This window comes from Myodes glareolus, chromosome 4, assembly GCF_982192425.1.
Source record: "Myodes glareolus chromosome 4, mMyoGla1.1, whole genome shotgun sequence".
In the NCBI taxonomy this organism is placed as follows: Eukaryota; Metazoa; Chordata; class Mammalia; order Rodentia; family Cricetidae; genus Myodes; species Myodes glareolus.
Window position 1 is genome coordinate 10,376,476 of NC_142029.1, and position 18,238 is coordinate 10,394,713.

General features: G+C 40.8%; 1 protein-coding gene across 2 annotated transcripts in view; it reads right to left on the minus strand.

Moving 5' to 3' along the window:
* The window catches only part of Ubp1 (upstream binding protein 1), a 49,458-nt gene that overhangs the window by 20,355 nt on the left and 10,865 nt on the right, over positions 1–18,238 (minus strand). For both annotated transcript variants that reach the window (XM_087905188.1, XM_087905187.1), the window contains exons 2-5: positions 17,074–17,225; positions 9,743–9,819; positions 1,991–2,096; positions 1,255–1,361 (exon numbers count right to left, since the gene is read on the minus strand). In XM_087905188.1, coding sequence (XP_087761314.1) covers positions 1,255–1,361; positions 1,991–2,096; positions 9,743–9,819; positions 17,074–17,225 — 442 coding nt within the window. The remainder of the gene's footprint in view (positions 1–1,254; positions 1,362–1,990; positions 2,097–9,742; positions 9,820–17,073; positions 17,226–18,238) is intronic.

Sequence of the window (18,238 nt, forward strand, 5' to 3'; positions counted from 1 at the left end):
ACAATTAAATGGCTATTCCCTCCTATATGATGACTACCTACACAGTAGTTAAAATTCCACCGCTTACAAACTTGCACACACTACATATTACAGTTATTTTGGGGCTTTAAATATGTAATCACATTATATCTTGGATACACAAAAAATGTTTATGAGTAAAATACAGTGGGGTTTGCCTTAAAATATGCCAACAGTGCCTGGTGTGGTGGTGCAGAGCTTTGATTCCCAGCACTCAGGAGACAGAGGCAGGTGAATCTCTGTGACATGATGGACACATGAAAAATCCACTATCATTATCGCTTCATTTGTGGAAGCTTTAAAGTTTGATTATGAACTTTAAATAATGTTTTAAATAATGTTATAAAAAATTTTAAACCTGAAACTTTTTTTCAATAGTATCCTTTTAAATGGCAGTTTTTGTTCTCTATTATTGTGAATACCAATAAAAAATAAAATTAAAGACAGGTGGTGGTGACAAACACCTTTAATTCCAGCACTTGGAAGGCAGAGTTCAAGAACAATCTGGTCTACAGAGTGAGTTCCAGGACAGCCAGAGCTACACAGAGAAACCCTGTCTTGAAAAACAAAACAAAAATTAAAAGTCCAAAGGTGTGGTGGTACACTGTATGTATATGGCGAGCTCCAGATCATCCAAAGCTACAAAGTGAGATCCTGTCTCCAAAATAAACAAAAAACAAAAAAGAAAATAATAATATTGCCAAGCCTGGTGGTGCACCTTTAATCTCAGAACTTGGCAGATCTCTGTGAATTGAAGGCCAGCCTGGGCTACATAGTGAGTTCCAGGACAGCTAGGGCAATGTAGGGAGACCCTGTCTCAAAAAGCAAAACAAAACAAAATATAACAAAAAAATTTATTACTATTATCCAATGTCTTTTGTCTATGACTAATTTAATAAACCCATTTTCACTCTATGTATTTTTTTAAAATAATGTATTTTTATTTTTTGTGCATTGGTGATTTGCCCACAGGTATGTCTATGTGAGGGTGTCAGATCTTAAAGAGTTACAGGCAGCTGCTTGCTGCCATGTGGGTGCTGGGAATTGAATTCGGGTCCTCTGGAAGTGGAAGTCCTACTGCTTGCTGAGCCATCTCTCCAGTCCCTTAACTGTTCATATTTTTGTTTTAAAAAGCATTACATTATAATTTACAAATAAGAAGTACTTTCATGAGACAAGAATTCAACCTTCTAAATGACTTGGGTAGTATGCTTCTAACAACATAAAAAGGCAAACCTGAATGAAGGCAGATGTGCGCTTTGCAGGGTCCCACAGAAATTCAACTGCATTTAACTGGCTTGGATTTGTCCTTGTGTCAATTATTCCCACAGACATTGGAATATCTGTATGTTCAAACACAAGTTACAAAAAAATGTATCCATTTTAAGTAATTAAAAGTCTTACAATCTGAGCCTGGTGTGGTAGCACACTCAAGTACATTCCCAGCTATTTGGGAGGCTGAGGTATGGGGGATGGCTTGAGCCTAGAGGTTCAAGCACAGCCTGGGCAGCATAATGAAACCCCATCTCAAAACAAAATAAAACAAAAAAAAAATCAAAACAAACAGAAACAAAAACAAACTTAAAACTTACTATATTATGTTCTATGGAAATAATTAATCCATGTTGAACTTCCCTTCAACGTTCTCCGTAGTCAACCTTGTCTTCAATATCAAATCCACCTAACAAAAATCACAGTTTCTCCTACCACGGCTTGTATTTCATTTCATTAAGAATATGATGGACGGTGCCAACTGAGGTTTAAGATAGCTTCAAAATCATACAGTTCCTGGTGGAGGTTACTGTAGCACCACAAAACTACTGCACTCTTCAAGCATAAAACAATTCTTAAGACACAGATCTACTAACACAAAAGCTGCATCCACACGATGAATTTTTACATGGTGCCAACATGTTAATGGATATAGCTACACAGCACCTTCATCTCCATGGTCTTTGACAGCCACCTGTACCTAAATCAAGAAGTCTGTCTCCTGGGCGGTTCCACTTCCAGCCTTCAAGCTGCTGATGCTCTGTATACTGTAGCCGTCTGTCATGGAACACCACCCTTATGATGCTCTGTGAAACAAGGGAGGAAAGTGAGCATTTCAACCACTCCAGCTAAAAGGCAGAGCATTTAAAAAACAAAAACAAACATCTTAACCAGTAATAGATGAACATTCAAAACTGGTTCTGCTTTAAATGCTTCTCTGTGTAGGTGGACATCATGACTCACACCTAAATGCCAGCACTTGGGAGGCTGAGGCAGGAGGACTACTCATCCTGGGTCACATAAACAGTTTCAAAGCCAACATAGGCTATATAGTGACATCTTTGTTCCAAAATAAGAGAAACTCTACCTTTCTACTCTTGGATTCCTGGTTTATGATACACCTACTTAGTTACCAGGAATTATAGCTAAATATTTTGTACAAAATTAAATCTCCCCCCCCCCCCGAAACAAGGCTTCTCTATGCAACAGCCCTGGCTGTCCTGGAACTCCCTTTGTAGACCAGGCTGGCCTTGAACTCATGGAGATTCAGCTGAACACTGGGATTAAAGGTGTGTGCCACCACTGCCTAGTTAAAAAAAAATTTCAATATTGTAATTCAAAAATCAATGTACAAGACCATGAAATTAGTTAGTAGGAATTAGATTTCTATGAGAAAATACCAGCTGCCCAAAAGAATCACAACAGATGAAAATATATCATAGATATAGATTGATAACCTCTGACACAACAGTAAAATGTATTAACACCAGCAGTAATGACTCATGCCTGCAATCCCAAAAGTTTAGAGGCTGAGGCAGGAGATTTTAAGATTGAGGCCAACTGGGCTACATAGGCAACTGTCTCAAAAACAATAATTGCTAAAAATTTCTCTTAAAAGACAAGCTGGTGAGGTGGCTTAGGGGACATGGGGCTTGCAGGTCACCTAAATCCTGGGAACCCACATAAAAGTGGGAAGAGAGAATTGACTCCATAAAATTTTCTTCTAATTTACACACACACACACACACACACACACACACACACACACACACACACACGAAATTAAATAAATAAAAAAAACTACAAAAATAATCATTCTAGCTGGGCCTAATGATTCATGCCAATAACTGTAACTACTTGGGAGGCTGGAGGGTTAGAATATGAGGCTAGCCTAGGCTCTAGAGTGAGTGCAAGGTCATCCTTTACAACTCAGTGAGTCCCTATCTCAAATTTTTTTTTAAATTTTTAATATTTATTTATTTATTATGTATATAATATTCTGTATATTTGTGGATTCTGCAGGCCAGAAGAGGGCACCAGACCCCATTACAGATGGTTGTGAGCCACCATGTGGTTGCCGGGAACCGAACTCAGGACCTTCGGAAGAGCAGGCAATGCTCTCAACCACTGAGCCATCTCCAGCCCCCCTATCTCAAATTTTAAACATATAAAAAAAGTAGAGCAAAGCCTGATAGCTCACACCCGTAGCCCAGCACTGCAATGTCACAGTATGTCTAAGGCTTGAGCTACATGACAAATGTCAAGCCACACAAGTCCACCAAAAAGTCAAAGGGTGGTCATGATGGGAGTGGCTTGGGGTAGAATATACAAAACACTGGAAGGGAACTAAATATTCTGAGTAAAAGGAGACTTTACCTATAGAATTAACACTAGATAAAGGGGCCAACTACCAAGTCAAGGTGGCACAGGCCTGGAATCCCACCATTTCAGATGCTGAGGCAGCAGGATCAGGAAATCTAAGTTGGTCTAGGCTGTGTTACTGAGTTCAAAGCCATCCTGGGCTATATAAGGAATCTTAGGTCAGACTAGGATCCATAGTTAGACCCCATCATTCATAAATAAAAAGCAAACATATAGCACATCAAATATGTTCAACTCAACTTCTACACCACCTCTGGCAATATACCATTTAAATCCCAGGTGCCTCCAAATTTAAGTTGTACAAAGATCACAGGGCCAATAAATCTTAAGAAATGTGATTTTTTTTTCAATAAATTCACAGGCATCCATGTTCTCTTTTGTTATTTTGTCCCATCGCAACCTGTCTCCCCTACCAGGAGTAAACCCAGGGCCACTGAGCTAAATCCCCAAACCCCCTCAGGATATAATTGGGTATATTCTAACATATTTAATAGAAAAAAACCAATCATACAAGTGGCTTATCAACTGAATGGTGAGCTAGAAGTAAATCTATTAAAATGAACTCTTTCTCAATCAATGTACTCAGTATTCATATAAACTAGTGTGATGTCAACAGGACAGACCCATCTGGTTGATTTTGGAAACAGTTCCTTCTTTTATGGACTGCCAGTGTTGCCTGTTTCTTCACTTGAGTCTGACATATTGTTTATGTTTTAATTTAGAAGTAAACACAAGCTAGATCAACAAATTAAATGATTAACCTTTCATACCAAATTAATCTGACAGGCATTTTAACTAGCTCTAGAAAATCATTTTAAACACATCTCACCTATCTAACTAGCTATTTTTTCAGTCAGGGAACTGCCTTAAAAAGCCAGTTTTCAGTGATAAATAGAAAGTATTTCAGAATTGACTTTTCTTGTGCTTTGATAGAAATTCAATTTGGTATTTGGTGTGGATGTCAAACTGCTATATTTTCCTCAGAACACCAGCAGTCTTGGTTGATGACCTAAGCAAACATGAATTAGTAAACTGTATGACCAAGCATATACACAAGGAACTCAAGGGTATGAAGACAAGAGGTACAGAACAGCGGTTCTCATAGCCCAGGGCTTGCTCTTGTGCAAGACCCAAGTTCCATTTCCAACACACACACATGCAGGCTCACAACCACCTGTAACTCCAGCTACCAGGGATCTTCTGGCCTTACAGGATTCTTGCACATGTGAACATGTGCATGCATGCGAGCACGCACACACACAAACAAGTTTAAAATAAAATCTTTGCCAAATAGAGGACAAAGGGGAAATAAGTGAAACAAGACTAGAAAGTTGTTGGTAACTATTTATGCTGACAAGAGACACACCATTTTTCACATAACAAGTCTATGTGAATTCACAGTACCTCCTTTCTAGTTCTGGGTGTGTTCAAAGTTTAAAAAGTTAAAAAGCCAGGCCTGACAGCACAAGCCAGCAACTCTGCTCTTAGGAACTCTGAGGCATGAGCACTGCAAGTGCAAGGTCTGTATGGTCTACACAGGGAGCTCAAGGAGGCTTATTCAAACTGTTACAAGATTAAACGTCCAATGGAGTTGCAAGGCTCACTGAGTACTTGCTAAGCATGCATGAGGCCCTAGGTTCAATTATCAATACCAAGAGGGAAAACAAAAGCCAAACAAAAAAGGTTTTTAACAGCTGGAGACATGGCTCATCGATTAAGAACACTGGCCATTCTTCCAGAGGACCCAGGTTCAACTCCCAGCACCCACATGGCAGCTTGCAACTGTCTGTAACTCCAGTTCCAGGGAATTCAACTCTGTCATACAGACATGCATGCAGGCAAAACATCAATGTACATAAATATAAAAATAAATTTTAAAAGTTTTTAAGATGTTCTAACAATTTTAGGGATTAGAGATATAGTTCATTTGGTAGTATTTCCTTAGTATGCATGAGCTGTGGATTCAATCCCCAGCACCTATACACAACCAGTACAGTGTTACTCACCAACCATCCCAGCACTCACAGTGGGGGCAGAAAGACCAGAAACTCAAGGCCATCCTCAGGCTACATGAGACCCTGTGACACAGGCATGCTTGCATGCAGGCACACATACAGATAAGCTTCCCTTTTGGAGCCAGTTTTAAAGGACTCAACACAAGACACATCAAATACACTGTCAATTTTATTATAGAATCTATAATAACCAATTTTCAACCTTTTTACTTGCATATTTTTGGTAAAAGCAGTATGCTAGTTATCAACTTTTGGTGCGGGAGAATTATCTGTATTCTGTCAATCATATTTTAATAAAACGCTGATTGGCCAGGCAGGCAGTATAGGCGGGAAAGCCAGACAGGAAGTAGGGGTGGAGCAAAGAGACTGGGAGTATTCTGGAAGCAGAAGCTCTCTCTCAGCCACTCCTGCACAGACCACCGAAGAGGCAACATGTAAGCTGTCACACTGAGAAAGGTACTGAGCCCATGTGGCTAAAATAGATAAGGATAATGGGGTAATATATGTTATAAGAGCTAATAAGTAGCCTGACCAAATGGGCCAATCAGTTTATAACCTTATGGAGTCCTGTGTGTGATTTCTCTTTGGGATTTGCCGGCTGTTGGGGTACCGGGCGGGATGGAAACCCCAACAAGCCGGCCCTCATGTTACATATGGCACCCAGACGTGGATAGGTGAGTCCACGGAAGGCCTGGGAGAGTTTGGGAAAGAGTAGAGTGGGGTATGTTTTCTTGGTGGCAGCAGTTTTTCGGTTCTGCTCTGCTTGCTAGAGGCGGGCAAGTGCTCTCATCTAGGAGAGGCTTCTTGACTCAGCCTTGGCTGCAAAACCTTGCAGCTCATTGGGAGGTCCTGCCACGGAACACTTGGATGCTGTTGGTGGAGAGCTGAGCGCATGCTTTTCGGTCGTAGCAGGAAAAAAGCTGTGCTGTTTTGAAGTGCCGGCTTTCTGGGCTGTCCTGCCAGGACAAACTCTGACTCTTGCAGGCAGGCAGTCCGACTGAGTGTGGTCTGTGAGCAGAATGATGCAGCTTGCTTGCTAGCAAGGACCTTGAAACACGACAAGTTGTGGCAGTGAACACAGCTGTGGCTGGTATCTCAGCTATGAGTCTGGAAAGCTAAGGAATGAGCTGGATCTAGCTGTCAAAGCCACGGCTTCCCATATTGCTTTGTAAATTAAAGGCTCATGTGGTCAGAAAAAGAGAGATAAACAGTAAAGAGAGATTCAAAGATGAAGAAAACCTCTAAATGGTTTACAGTGTGTATATGCAGGCTAAAAGTTAAAGTTCTTAAAGTTAAAAGGAAAGAAAGAGAGTAGTTGGGTGTGGTGGTACACACCTTTAATCCCAATGCCTGGGAGGCAGAGGCATATTGACCTCTGTGACTTCAAGGGGTAGAGGTAGATTGACCTCTGTGACCTCAAGGTGTGGTAGTACACGCCTTTAATCCCAATGCCTGGGAGGCAAAGACAGATCTCTGTGAGTTCAAGGTGTGGTAGCATACACCTTTAATCCCAGCACTGGGGAGGCAGAGACAGGAGGATCTCTGTGAGTTCAAAGACAGCCTGGTCTACAGAGTTATTCCAGGACAAAGATATACAGAGAACCTGTCTCAAAAAGTAAAAGTAAAAATAAAAGAAATAGAAGTTAAAATAAAGATGGAAAATACACAGAGAATCTTGATACCGTATGTTATTATGCTCTCTTTGAATTGTTTGAATGCTGAGGAAGGAGCAACAGCTGCTAAAAGACTTTTGTTTATAAATGCTGCTGAATTAATCCAATATAGATATTTTGAAAATACCTTGGCTTCAAAACTGAAGTCAAAAGGTATGTTACTTTGGAGAAGAGATTTTGTTTTTGTTTCCACAGAAAACGAGAGGCTTTGGATTTATTCTGAGTTAAGAAAAATCCAGTATGATCAAGGAAGGCCACCTGAGAAATCTCCGACAGGAACAGATGGCCCAGATGTCTGAGTTCTTCATCCAGAACAGGTTCAAGACTGCTGCCTGAGATGATCAAGACTCACAGGATACTCCAGTCAGGACTTGATGATAATTCTAAATTTTCTTTAGGTCCCCTTAAGACTATCAGCGCCCCCAACCAGCAGGAAGTAGCCTGAAATACTACGCCCACATTCCCAACAAATGGATTATGGGTATTTTCCTTTGTTTTAAAAAAAAAAAGAGGGAAATGGTGCGGGAGAATTATCTGTATTCTGTCAATCATATTTTAATAAAACGCTGATTGGCCAGGCAGGCAGTATAGGCGGGAAAGCCAGACAGGAAGTAGGGGTGGAGCAAAGAGACTGGGAGTATTCTGGAAGCAGAAGCTCTCTCTCAGCCACTCCTGCACAGACCACCGAAGAGGCAACATGTAAGCTGTCACACTGAGAAAGGTACTGAGCCCATGTGGCTAAAATAGATAAGGATAATAGATAAAGGATATAGCTCTATAAGTTATAAGAGCTAATAAGTAGCCTGACCAAATGGGCCAATCAGTTTATAACCTTATGGAGTCCTGTGTGTGATTTCTCTTTGGGATTTGCCGGCTGTTGGGGTACCGGGCGGGATGGAAACCCCAACAAGCCGGCCCTCATGTTATAAACTTTCACAGTGACAGGAAAATGCAGTCTTATCTCCCCTTTTAAAAATTATTACTGGTGCCGGACAGTGGTGGTGCACACCTCTAATTCCAGCACTTGGGAGGCAAAGGCAGGCAGATATCTGTAACTTTGAGGCCAGCCTATCTATAGAGTAAGCTCCAGGACAGTCAGGTCCATGCAGTGAAACCCTGTCTCAAACAAACAAACAAAACAACAATGAAAAAAAAATCAACAAAAAGCCAGGCAGTGGTGGCACATACCTTTAATCCCAGCACTGGGGAGGCAGAGACAGGTGGATCTCTGTGAGTTCGAGGCCAGTTTGGTCTACAAGGACTAGATTCAGGACAGGCACCAAAGCTACAGAGAAACTCTGTCTCGAAAAAAAAAAAAAATCAACAACAACAACAAAAAAATTTAACAAAAAAAATTATTACTGGGAGTATCAGCAAACATTTATCTAGCCTGTGTGAGATCCCAATTTGGTCCCCAACACTGCAACCAAACATCAGGGGAGCTGAACTCCACAGCCTCCTGCTGACAGTACAACTTGTACTTTTCCAAAAAGCATATTCCCAAAACGTACTGCCTCTAATGCTGTGGTATCTCTAACAAGCCCTGGTACACAGGCAGACAGGAGCTAGAAGGACTCACCCTATGTGGCCCATGTGTGACAGTGTGTGTATTCCTTATCTGAAGATCAGCTTCAAGGCTGACTAGATAAGAGCTATGTCTCTTATATGTAGGATGACTGACATCCTCATTTAGATATGTCAGTATGTAAACTGAAATTTCAAGTTATACTGAAGAAAAATTTAAAAAGTGAAACGAAAGGATCTTAAAAGTTTTAAATTAACATATCCAAATTAAAGGTTTGGCTGGTCAGATGGCTCAGCTGGTAAAAGTGCTTGCAGGACAAGCCTGATAACTTAGGTTCAATCCCCAGTACCCAAATCAAGTTGAAAGGGAAGAACAAAAGTTACCCTCCGGCCTCCACATATGGTACGTGCATACCTGTGCAGGAGCTGTCTCTCTCATAATAATAAATAAACAAAACTGAAAAGAGTTAGTTGTGGTAATGGGTTTTGCTATGCATAAGTAAACTAACTTTTCTACTGTTTTCTGGTTCCCAATAACTGTAATTTCCATGTTGCACACAAGTAAGCAAAATATAGCTTAAAAAGCCCAAACTTCTAAAATAGTAATTTTTCTAAAGAGATATTTAAAATTTTTTTATAAAGCTTGCATCAATGGCTCAACGGGGTTAAGGTGCAATTTCCAGATCCCCTGTGGTGGAAGCAGAGAACCAGCTCCCTCCATCCTCAGGGTGCTGTGGTGGTTGCACATGCACAAATAAACACATATTAAAAAACAAGCAAAAAACCTCTTGCATGACAACAGTCACTTTTATTCAATCACCACAGAATCCATTATAAATTAAAACAGTCTGTCCTTACCTTTACTAATTTTCCACTGATCTCAGGCATATCTCCCATTTTGCGATTATCCAGCATCCGAATTTCATAAGATTGGCCTAATTTAAAGGAATTATGTATCAAAAACAATCCATATAAAGAACATCACTCTATTCTACATAACTTAATGGTCCCTCAAGATATATAACTACATGACATTAATTAGTGTATCAGAAAAAGCATAAGTTAATCTTTCTTTTTTTCTTCCCTGAGAAATAACACCATTCTATCCCTCTAATCACACATGAGATTGTCAGTTCGTTTTCATTGGCCATCCCCTGGACAATTTTACTGCATATGTATCCAAGATTAACTTTCTGCTTTTCTGAAATATTAATTTATACCATAAAATTTATTTTATTTTATTTTTTTTCCGAGACAGGGTTTCTTTTTTTCTTTTTCAGTTTTCTGAAGACAGGGTTTCTCTGTAGCTTTGGTGCCTGTCCTGGAACTAGCTCTTGTAGCCCAGGCTGTCCTTGAACTCACAGAGATCTGACTGCCTCTGCCTCCCAAGTGCTAGAATTAAAGGCATGTGCCACCACTGCCTGACTAGAGACAGGGTTTCTATGTCTAGCCCTGGCTGTCCTGGAACTAGCTCTTGTAGCCCAGGCTGGCCTCAAACTCACAGAGATGCACCTGCCTCTGCCTCAAAAGTGCTGGGATTAAAGGTGTGTGTCACCACCACCAGGCATGAAATCCACTTTTTAAGCTGTAATTCATGGGGTTTCAAACATGTTCAGAGCTGCACAACTATCACTACTACCAATTTTAGAGCACTTAATTATCTTAAACAGAAGCCCAAACCCAGTGCAATCAATTCCTATGCTTCCCTGTCTATCCCCCTAAACCTCCAGACAATTACTAATCTACCTTCTATTTCTAGGGACTTGCATATTACAGATATTTCAAATAAGCAAAAACATAATATGTGGGGTTTTGGAGGTTGCCTTTTTTCAATTAATGTAATGTTTTTCCTTTCTATGGCCAGATAGTATTCTACTGCAAGAGCAGACCAAATTATTTCATCCGCTCATCAAGTGATGTATATTTTGTGTTGTTTTCCAATTTTAGGGTGACAATAAATGGTATTGTGAACATGGACAAAGTATTTTTTTTTTCAGGAGTGATCAAAACACTTTATTAACAAACAATTAAAAAGTGCAGCATGGGAAAATGGAATCTTCCTCTCTGGGGCATCAAGCACACACTCTGGGTTGGTGGGTGGGTAGCAGGGCCTTAAAAGCTGGCCATTGAAGATGAGTCTCAAAGGTAGCCATCAGACAAAAGTGATCCTTGTCCGAGAAGTATTGACTTGCCAGACATTTAGCTCCTCATATTCATCCAGAGCTGCCTGGAATTGGGCTGGTGTGAAACCACGTGATATGCAGCGCTGCTCAGCCTCAGAAAACCGGACACTTCGTCCCCCTGAGACCAATTCACGGACTGTGGCAAATATCACATCTGCTGGCCTCTGGGTCCTAGCTGTTTGTCCCTTTTCACCCAGAAGGGAGTCCTTTGACATTTCCATCAACCTTATGGCTTCATTTACATCTTCCTTTTCCACTATGTCCACCATCCGGAGGCGAGCCAGAGCAGTAGAAAGTCGGAGAATGGCCAGCAGGGTCCGGGCAGAAGTATAGGTGGCATCCTTACTGGCCCGGGCCTCTCGCCTCATCTCCACATATGCTGCTGTGATGTAGTCGGCCAGAGATTCAGGCACTGTGGGCTGCCTCTCATGGCACATGGCTATGTAGCGTCTCTAAAAATGTGTAGCCCAGGCTGGCCTCGAACTCGTGATCCTCCTGCCTCTGCCTCCTTCAGCAAATCCTACCAGCGTGCGCCACCACTACCGGCAACAAAGTATTTTTGTATGGACCAAAACTAATTTTAATCTGGGAGTCTCTCTGTGTTACTAAATCTAAGTCACATTTGCCTACTATGTCATTTGTATACACACACACACACACACACACACACAATTTCTACAGACTAATCTAGAGCACTTAGAAAATTAGGGATAAGCTGCTACAAAAAAATTAACCCTGAGGAGCTGGAGAGACAGATGGCTCGGTGTTTAAGAACACTTATTGTTTTACCAAAGTGTCTGAGTTTGGTTCCCTGTACCCATGTCAGTTGCTTACAACTTGTTGTTCTAGATCCAGGGGCAACAGCACTCACATCCACATTACCTACAAAGACACACATATACATGCACACAGAGTTAAATGTACCCAAATTAAAAAAAAAAAATACCACTTCTGGTTTGTTATTAATAACAATGATGGTATAATTTGGTATAAACTGCCAGCAGAATTGTAGATTTTAACTACCAACACCTTATCAATCCTGTGGGCCTATAGAAAAATATGCAAAGGAGACACTAGACCAGCAGTTCTGAATGTGTGGGTCATGACCTTCTCAGAGGTCGAATATTAGATATTCTGCATATCAGATATTTATGTTACAACTCATAATAGTAGCAAAATTAGTTATTATATAGCAATGAAACAATTTTATGGTTGTGGGTCACTGCAACATGAGAAATTTAAAGGGTCGTAGTATTAGGAAGGTTGAGAATCACTGCTCTGGATCAGAGAATTATCAACAAAAGGTTACCAATATAGTCAGATCACTTGAAAACTGGTGAGGAAAAAAACAGTTGTGCATAGTGAATTACTGAAATATTCCCTAATTTTTAGACTATTCCTTAAATTTGTCCATCATACTGAAAGACTAATAAAAGTATTTATGACAAGAAGTTTTAAATTTTCAAACTAAGACACAGATTGCAATATATTTAACAATGAGTCTTGATTTTGAAAACAGTAACAATTTTTTAAAAAAACATAGATGCAGTTTTGAAAAAAAATAAATCATTACACACATAAAATCACACTGAGCCTCACAAGAACTTAGGGAATAAAAGTTTTGTTTTAGTTATCTGATTACTCAAAAATGTTGAATAGGAGAGGGAGTGGGAACTTGGATTGGTATGTATAATGCAAAAAAGATAGTTTGTTTTCTTTTTTAAAAAAATAAATAAATTTTTTAAAAAGGGAAAAAATGTTGAATAAAAAGTCAACACTGGCAGGGTGAAGCAAGACTGAGAGCTTCAGGCCAGCCTGAGCTACATAATGAAACACTGACTTGAAAAAGTCAAGTGGGCAGGCCAGGTGGAGGTGGCACTAGCCTTTAATTCCAGCACTTGGAATGCAGAGGCAGGCGGATCTCTAAGTTTGAGGCCAGCCTGGTCTATAAAGTGAGTTCCAGGATAGCCAGGATTGTTACACAGAGAAACCCTATCTCAAAAATCAAACAAACAAACAATAACAACAACAAAAAGTCAAGTGGGCACAGAATGATTTCATACAAAGACTAAATAGTACAAGAGAGAGACTATTTTAACTTGTGTTACCCTCAAAGGGCTGCCTGCCCAATACTCAAGTACTCACAAAACCACCAACAAATGCCTGGCATTCCCCATGGTAAACACCAACAAATCAAAAGGACATGTGAATTTATAAAAAAAAAAAAAAGAGGGAGAGGGGGAGGGGGAGGGGGGAGGGGAGGGGAGGGGAGGGGAGGGGAGGGGAGGGGAGGGGAGGGGAGGAGAGGAGAGGAGAGGAGAGGAGAGGAGAGGAGAGGAGGAGAGGAGAGGAGAGGAGGGAGAGAAAAGGGGGTGGGGAATGCCAACTGAAGACCAAGAGAAGTCAGTCAGCACCCATGAGAGAAATAGAGTGCTGCCAGTCGCTCCATCATGTGTTCATAACCACTGAGCCATCTCTCCAGCCCCTACCTTCTGAATTTGCCTTCCACATTGTGGTATTTTTCTTCTTTTGGGGTTTAGTAACGCAAAAGAACTGCCATGGTTGAGAACTGCTACTCAGGCGTGGTGACGCACACCTTTAATCCCAGCACCAGGGAAGAAGAGGCAGGCTGATTTGAGTTCAAGGCCAGCCTGGTCTATAGAGCCAAGTTCCAGGATGGACAGCCAAGGCTACTCAGAGAAACCCTGTCTTGAAAAACAAAACAAAACAAAACAAAAAGCAACAACAACAACAAAAACCCGAAAGAAAACATAACTGCTAAGTGCTAGGAGTCCATCTCCTTACCTACCTATTGTTTTGAGTATTCAGACTCTAAACTGACCTTTCTCACATGGATTCCAAAGATGTGACAATGTCCATGTGATGTGGGGACTCCTTCAGGCAATAGCCTTTAAGGTACTAGCCCACTTTGGGGATGGTCTCATGTACTGTAAGTGCAGATAAAAAGCGTGAGCAGCCCTCTTTTCTGCTGGATTTGGTTCCAGTTCTCAGTGCACAAAGGACAGCAGATCGCTACCCTTACTGTGAGTTTATCCCCAAATAAATAAACCTTTGTTATATTCCATTCTGGGCTATTATGGATCTCTTTGGTACATACATGTGGCTGAGTTTAAGCATATAAACAAATTAATTTATTTTTCTTTAATGCGCACAAAGTGTTCTGTTTACTCGTTTGCTGGTGTTCAAAGAGCAGAAAGACTACAACAGGTCCCTGGAACTGGAATTATGAATGGTTGTAGCAAGTGTGTGGATATTGGGAAGTAAACTCAGGCCCTTCCTCTGCAAGAGTATCAAGTGTTTTTAAGGCTGGAAAGTCAAGCATGTGGGAGACAGGGTCAGGCAGATTTCTGTGAACTTTGGGCCAGCCTGATCTATACAGTGAGTTCTAGGTGAATCAGGACCACAAGTGAGACCCTATGTCAGAAAAAGAGCAGCAAATATTCTTAGCGGCAGGATTACCTATGTTCTATCCTCTTATTTCTACAGTCCTGACTTTTAGTAACCAAAATTAAACAAAAGGAAATACAGTTTGAAATAAAATGAAAGTAACTAAAAACATTTTTTCTAGAGTGTACAATATTTTAATATAATTTTAAGTCAATAAATGTGCTATTATTTCCTAGAGCCTAAAACCTATTTTCAAAGTAGCTAATATTGGTTAATTAGCATTCATAGCAGAATATTCTCCAAACAGAATTCAGCTCCAAATGAAGAGTATTTGAGTGGACAACCAAGGAGAAAGGTTCTTTTTGCTTGCAGAATGAGATGATCCTCCAGTGGCTACAAGGAACTAACCCAGAATGCAGCAAGGCAGATCAGGTCTCACGGATCCTCTTTCCAAAGACTAAGCTCCCTGGCAAAAGGTGATTGAGCCTAGTCAGACCCAGCTCAAAGGAGAACCGGTTACTCTAGGCTGGACTAGTATCTACTCCAAGGTCAAAATCAGGGACCTAACTCTTCTTATAGACAGCTACTCAGACATACCTGGCCAAACACAAAGTTGTAGTTTTTAAACTCTGTACTCCAATAGTTTGAAAACACACCCTCTCCCACCCAGCTAAGAATTCTTGTTCCAATTTCTGCTACCTAAGTTACCTAAAGTTTCCTCTTTCTTTTGTTTTCTTCTCATTACCCAATTGTGCAGGCCTAAGGAATAGCTCCAAAAGGCAGGTGAGCATGAGCCTAAGGGGAGCTACCAGTAAATAACCCATCACAGCATTAGCTCCTGAATACCTGCTAACTCTCCTCTGAATGCTATACTTCAACAGGTGGTAATGGGGAGCTCAGCAGTGGAACACCTGCCCTGCATGCATGAAGCCAGCATTTGATCCCCAGCAATGCAGAAATAGAAAGTCAGATAAACAGGAGTCAGGGAAAGTCCACTTATTTCCCCAAATATTTAAAGTTTAAAAAAAAAAATAGTGAACTGTGAGGGGCATGGTGGCACAGTTTTAATCCCAGCAACTGAGGCAGAGGCAAGCAGAGCTCTGTGAGTTCAATGCCAGCCAGGTCTACACAGTAAGTTCCAAGGAATATACAGTGAAACCCTGTCTCAAAAGAGAGGGGCACCTGTGGTCCCCAAGCTAGTAGCAGCTTCACCTCAATTTACCAGGAATACAAGTTCCTGGTAGTGTAGTAGCACACACCTCTAATCTCAGTACTTGGCGGCAGGTAGACTCTCTGAGTTCCAGGCCAGTCAGAGATCTTGTCTCAAAAGGGAAAAGAGGAGAGGAGGGAAGGGAAGACAAGGAGGGCATGAGAAAGAGAAAAGCAAAGTTCTTGGGTTCTGCCCCAAATGTGCCTCACTCTCAATCTCCCTGCAACTCTGAAACCATTCCCTTTTATGTAAGTCAAGTACTGGTCAGGACTCTTCCCGATGCATTCAGAACTTTCCCATGGAGCAAGGTCCTGTTCTAGGTGGGCACGGGCTGTAGAGTGTAGAACTTGTCTTACACCTACAGCTTTAGGCTGGATCTCAAGCACTCCAACAACAAACAAAGTACCTCTTACTAAAATAGTCAAGAAATAATCATGTTTTTCCTCAGTGCCTAAACAAATCTCAGGGTTCCATCCCAAACACCACAATCAACTAACAGAATAAAATAAGATTAAAATGAACATCCTTGCCTTCATGCTGTTCTTTTGAAAATTTCATGTCCCAACAAATTACTAAGTAAAATTATTTGAAAGTTAAATTTCCAATAACTGAACCCCAAGTAAGTATTAAAAGCAAAGTAAGTATTAAAAGCAAAGTAAGGAGACCATACATACAACAGATAGGAAGGATTAGTAAGATTAAGAGCCTCATGATTCTAAACTCCCTAACAAGGGAAGTTATAAGCTATTCTTCCACTCTTTTTTTTAAATTTGGAAACAGGGTCTTTGATCAGAGTGGCATCAAACTCGAGATCTGCCTACCTCTGCCTCCCAAGTGACACCAGGCCCAGTTCCCGTCTACATTTTGTGATATTAGTCATAAATATAAAGCCTAAAACCTATTGTTTAATGAGGTAAAGATTCCATTTGGTGGCCAGGCAGTGGTGGAGCACACCTTTAATCCCAGCACCTGGAAGGCAGGGGAAGGTGCCTCTCAGAGTTCAAGGCCAGCCTTGAACTGTAAAAAACAGAGAAACCCTGTAAAAAACAAAACAAAACAAAACAAAAAACAAAAATACTCAGGCGGATCTCTGTGAGAGGCCAGCCTGGTCTACAGAGTGAGTTCCATGACAGCCAGGGCTATTTATACAGAGAAACCCTGTCTCAAAAAACAAAAACAAAAAATTCCACTTAGTGGCAGAAAAAGAACCACGGTGTACATGAAAGGGCTGTTCCTGTATAACACTGTTGGCTCACAGAAAATGAGGCTAAGCTTTACAATTTCAGAACCTAATTTTTACTTATTAACAGTCCTGTAAGTTACAATACCAAAACAATTCTTTAAGATTTTTTTAAATTTTTACATGCTGTATGACAAACCATACTAACCTTGGTTCAAGTAAGTGAGAGTCTCGTCATGCAGTTTCACAGCTGGTGAAGTCGCAGCACACATCACATACTGAAAGGGGGGGTGCTTGGCCTCACCATCCAAGGAAAGGCTGGAATCTTCTTGCTTGAAAATGGGCAAGGCCAACACATCACTGAAAAACAAAACATTAAAACTGACCTTTCTTTGTGTTTCAGATATCATACATAAACATAATTCAGGGGCCATTACTATTCATTCAGTGTTCAAGATGGAACCCAAAGCTTTGCATAAACTAGGCAGTCAATGAATTATTTCATCTAAAATGTAAAATAAACTGGAGGGAGGTGGTGCATGCCTTTAATCCCAGCACTTGGGAGGAAGAGACGGAGATCTCTGTGAGTTCAAGGCCATTCTGGACAGCCAGGACTGTTACATAGAGAACTACACCTCGAAAAAACCAACCCCCCCCCAAAATAAAAGTAAGGTAAGAGCCAGGGTGTGGTGCATGCCTTGAAACCATACCACAATCCCAAAATGGAAAAAAGAACAAGAAATGTTTTGTAGAATAAAACCACTATTAATGCTAATCTGTTTTATCTAAAAGATATTATAAGTCTCCCATTTTTCTAATGAGAACACATGAAGAACACTCTAAGGAAACAGTTGAAGCTCAGTGGAGGATACTTGCCAACTGCACAAGGGCCCTAGGCTTAATTCCCAACACCACCACAAACAACAAAAATCATCTGGAATTTTTCTTTTAAAAATCTGTAAACTTGCCAGGTGTGGTGGTACAGGCCTTTACTTCCAGGATCCAGGAGGCAAAGGCAGGTGGGTCTCTGTGAGTTCAAGTCCAGTCTGGTTTATGTAACAAATTCCAGGCTTGCAAGAGTTACATAGTGAGACCCTCTCAAAATTAATAAAAAGAACAGTAAACTCTGGCTAGAAATATAGCTCAGATGGTAGAGCTTGGGCCACATGACACCCTGTCCTAATCAAATAAAAAAATTAAACCCCAGATTACCTTTATTTAAAAAGGAAAAAAGCAAATCCAGAGTTCCCAACTACCTGTTTTTAAAGCAGAAGTTAAGACTGCTGCCAAAAGACAGGTCCCACAGTATCATGGAACCACAAAGAAGCATTGAATAAAATGGTGCTTAGTCAAATGCAGCCAACAGGCCTGCT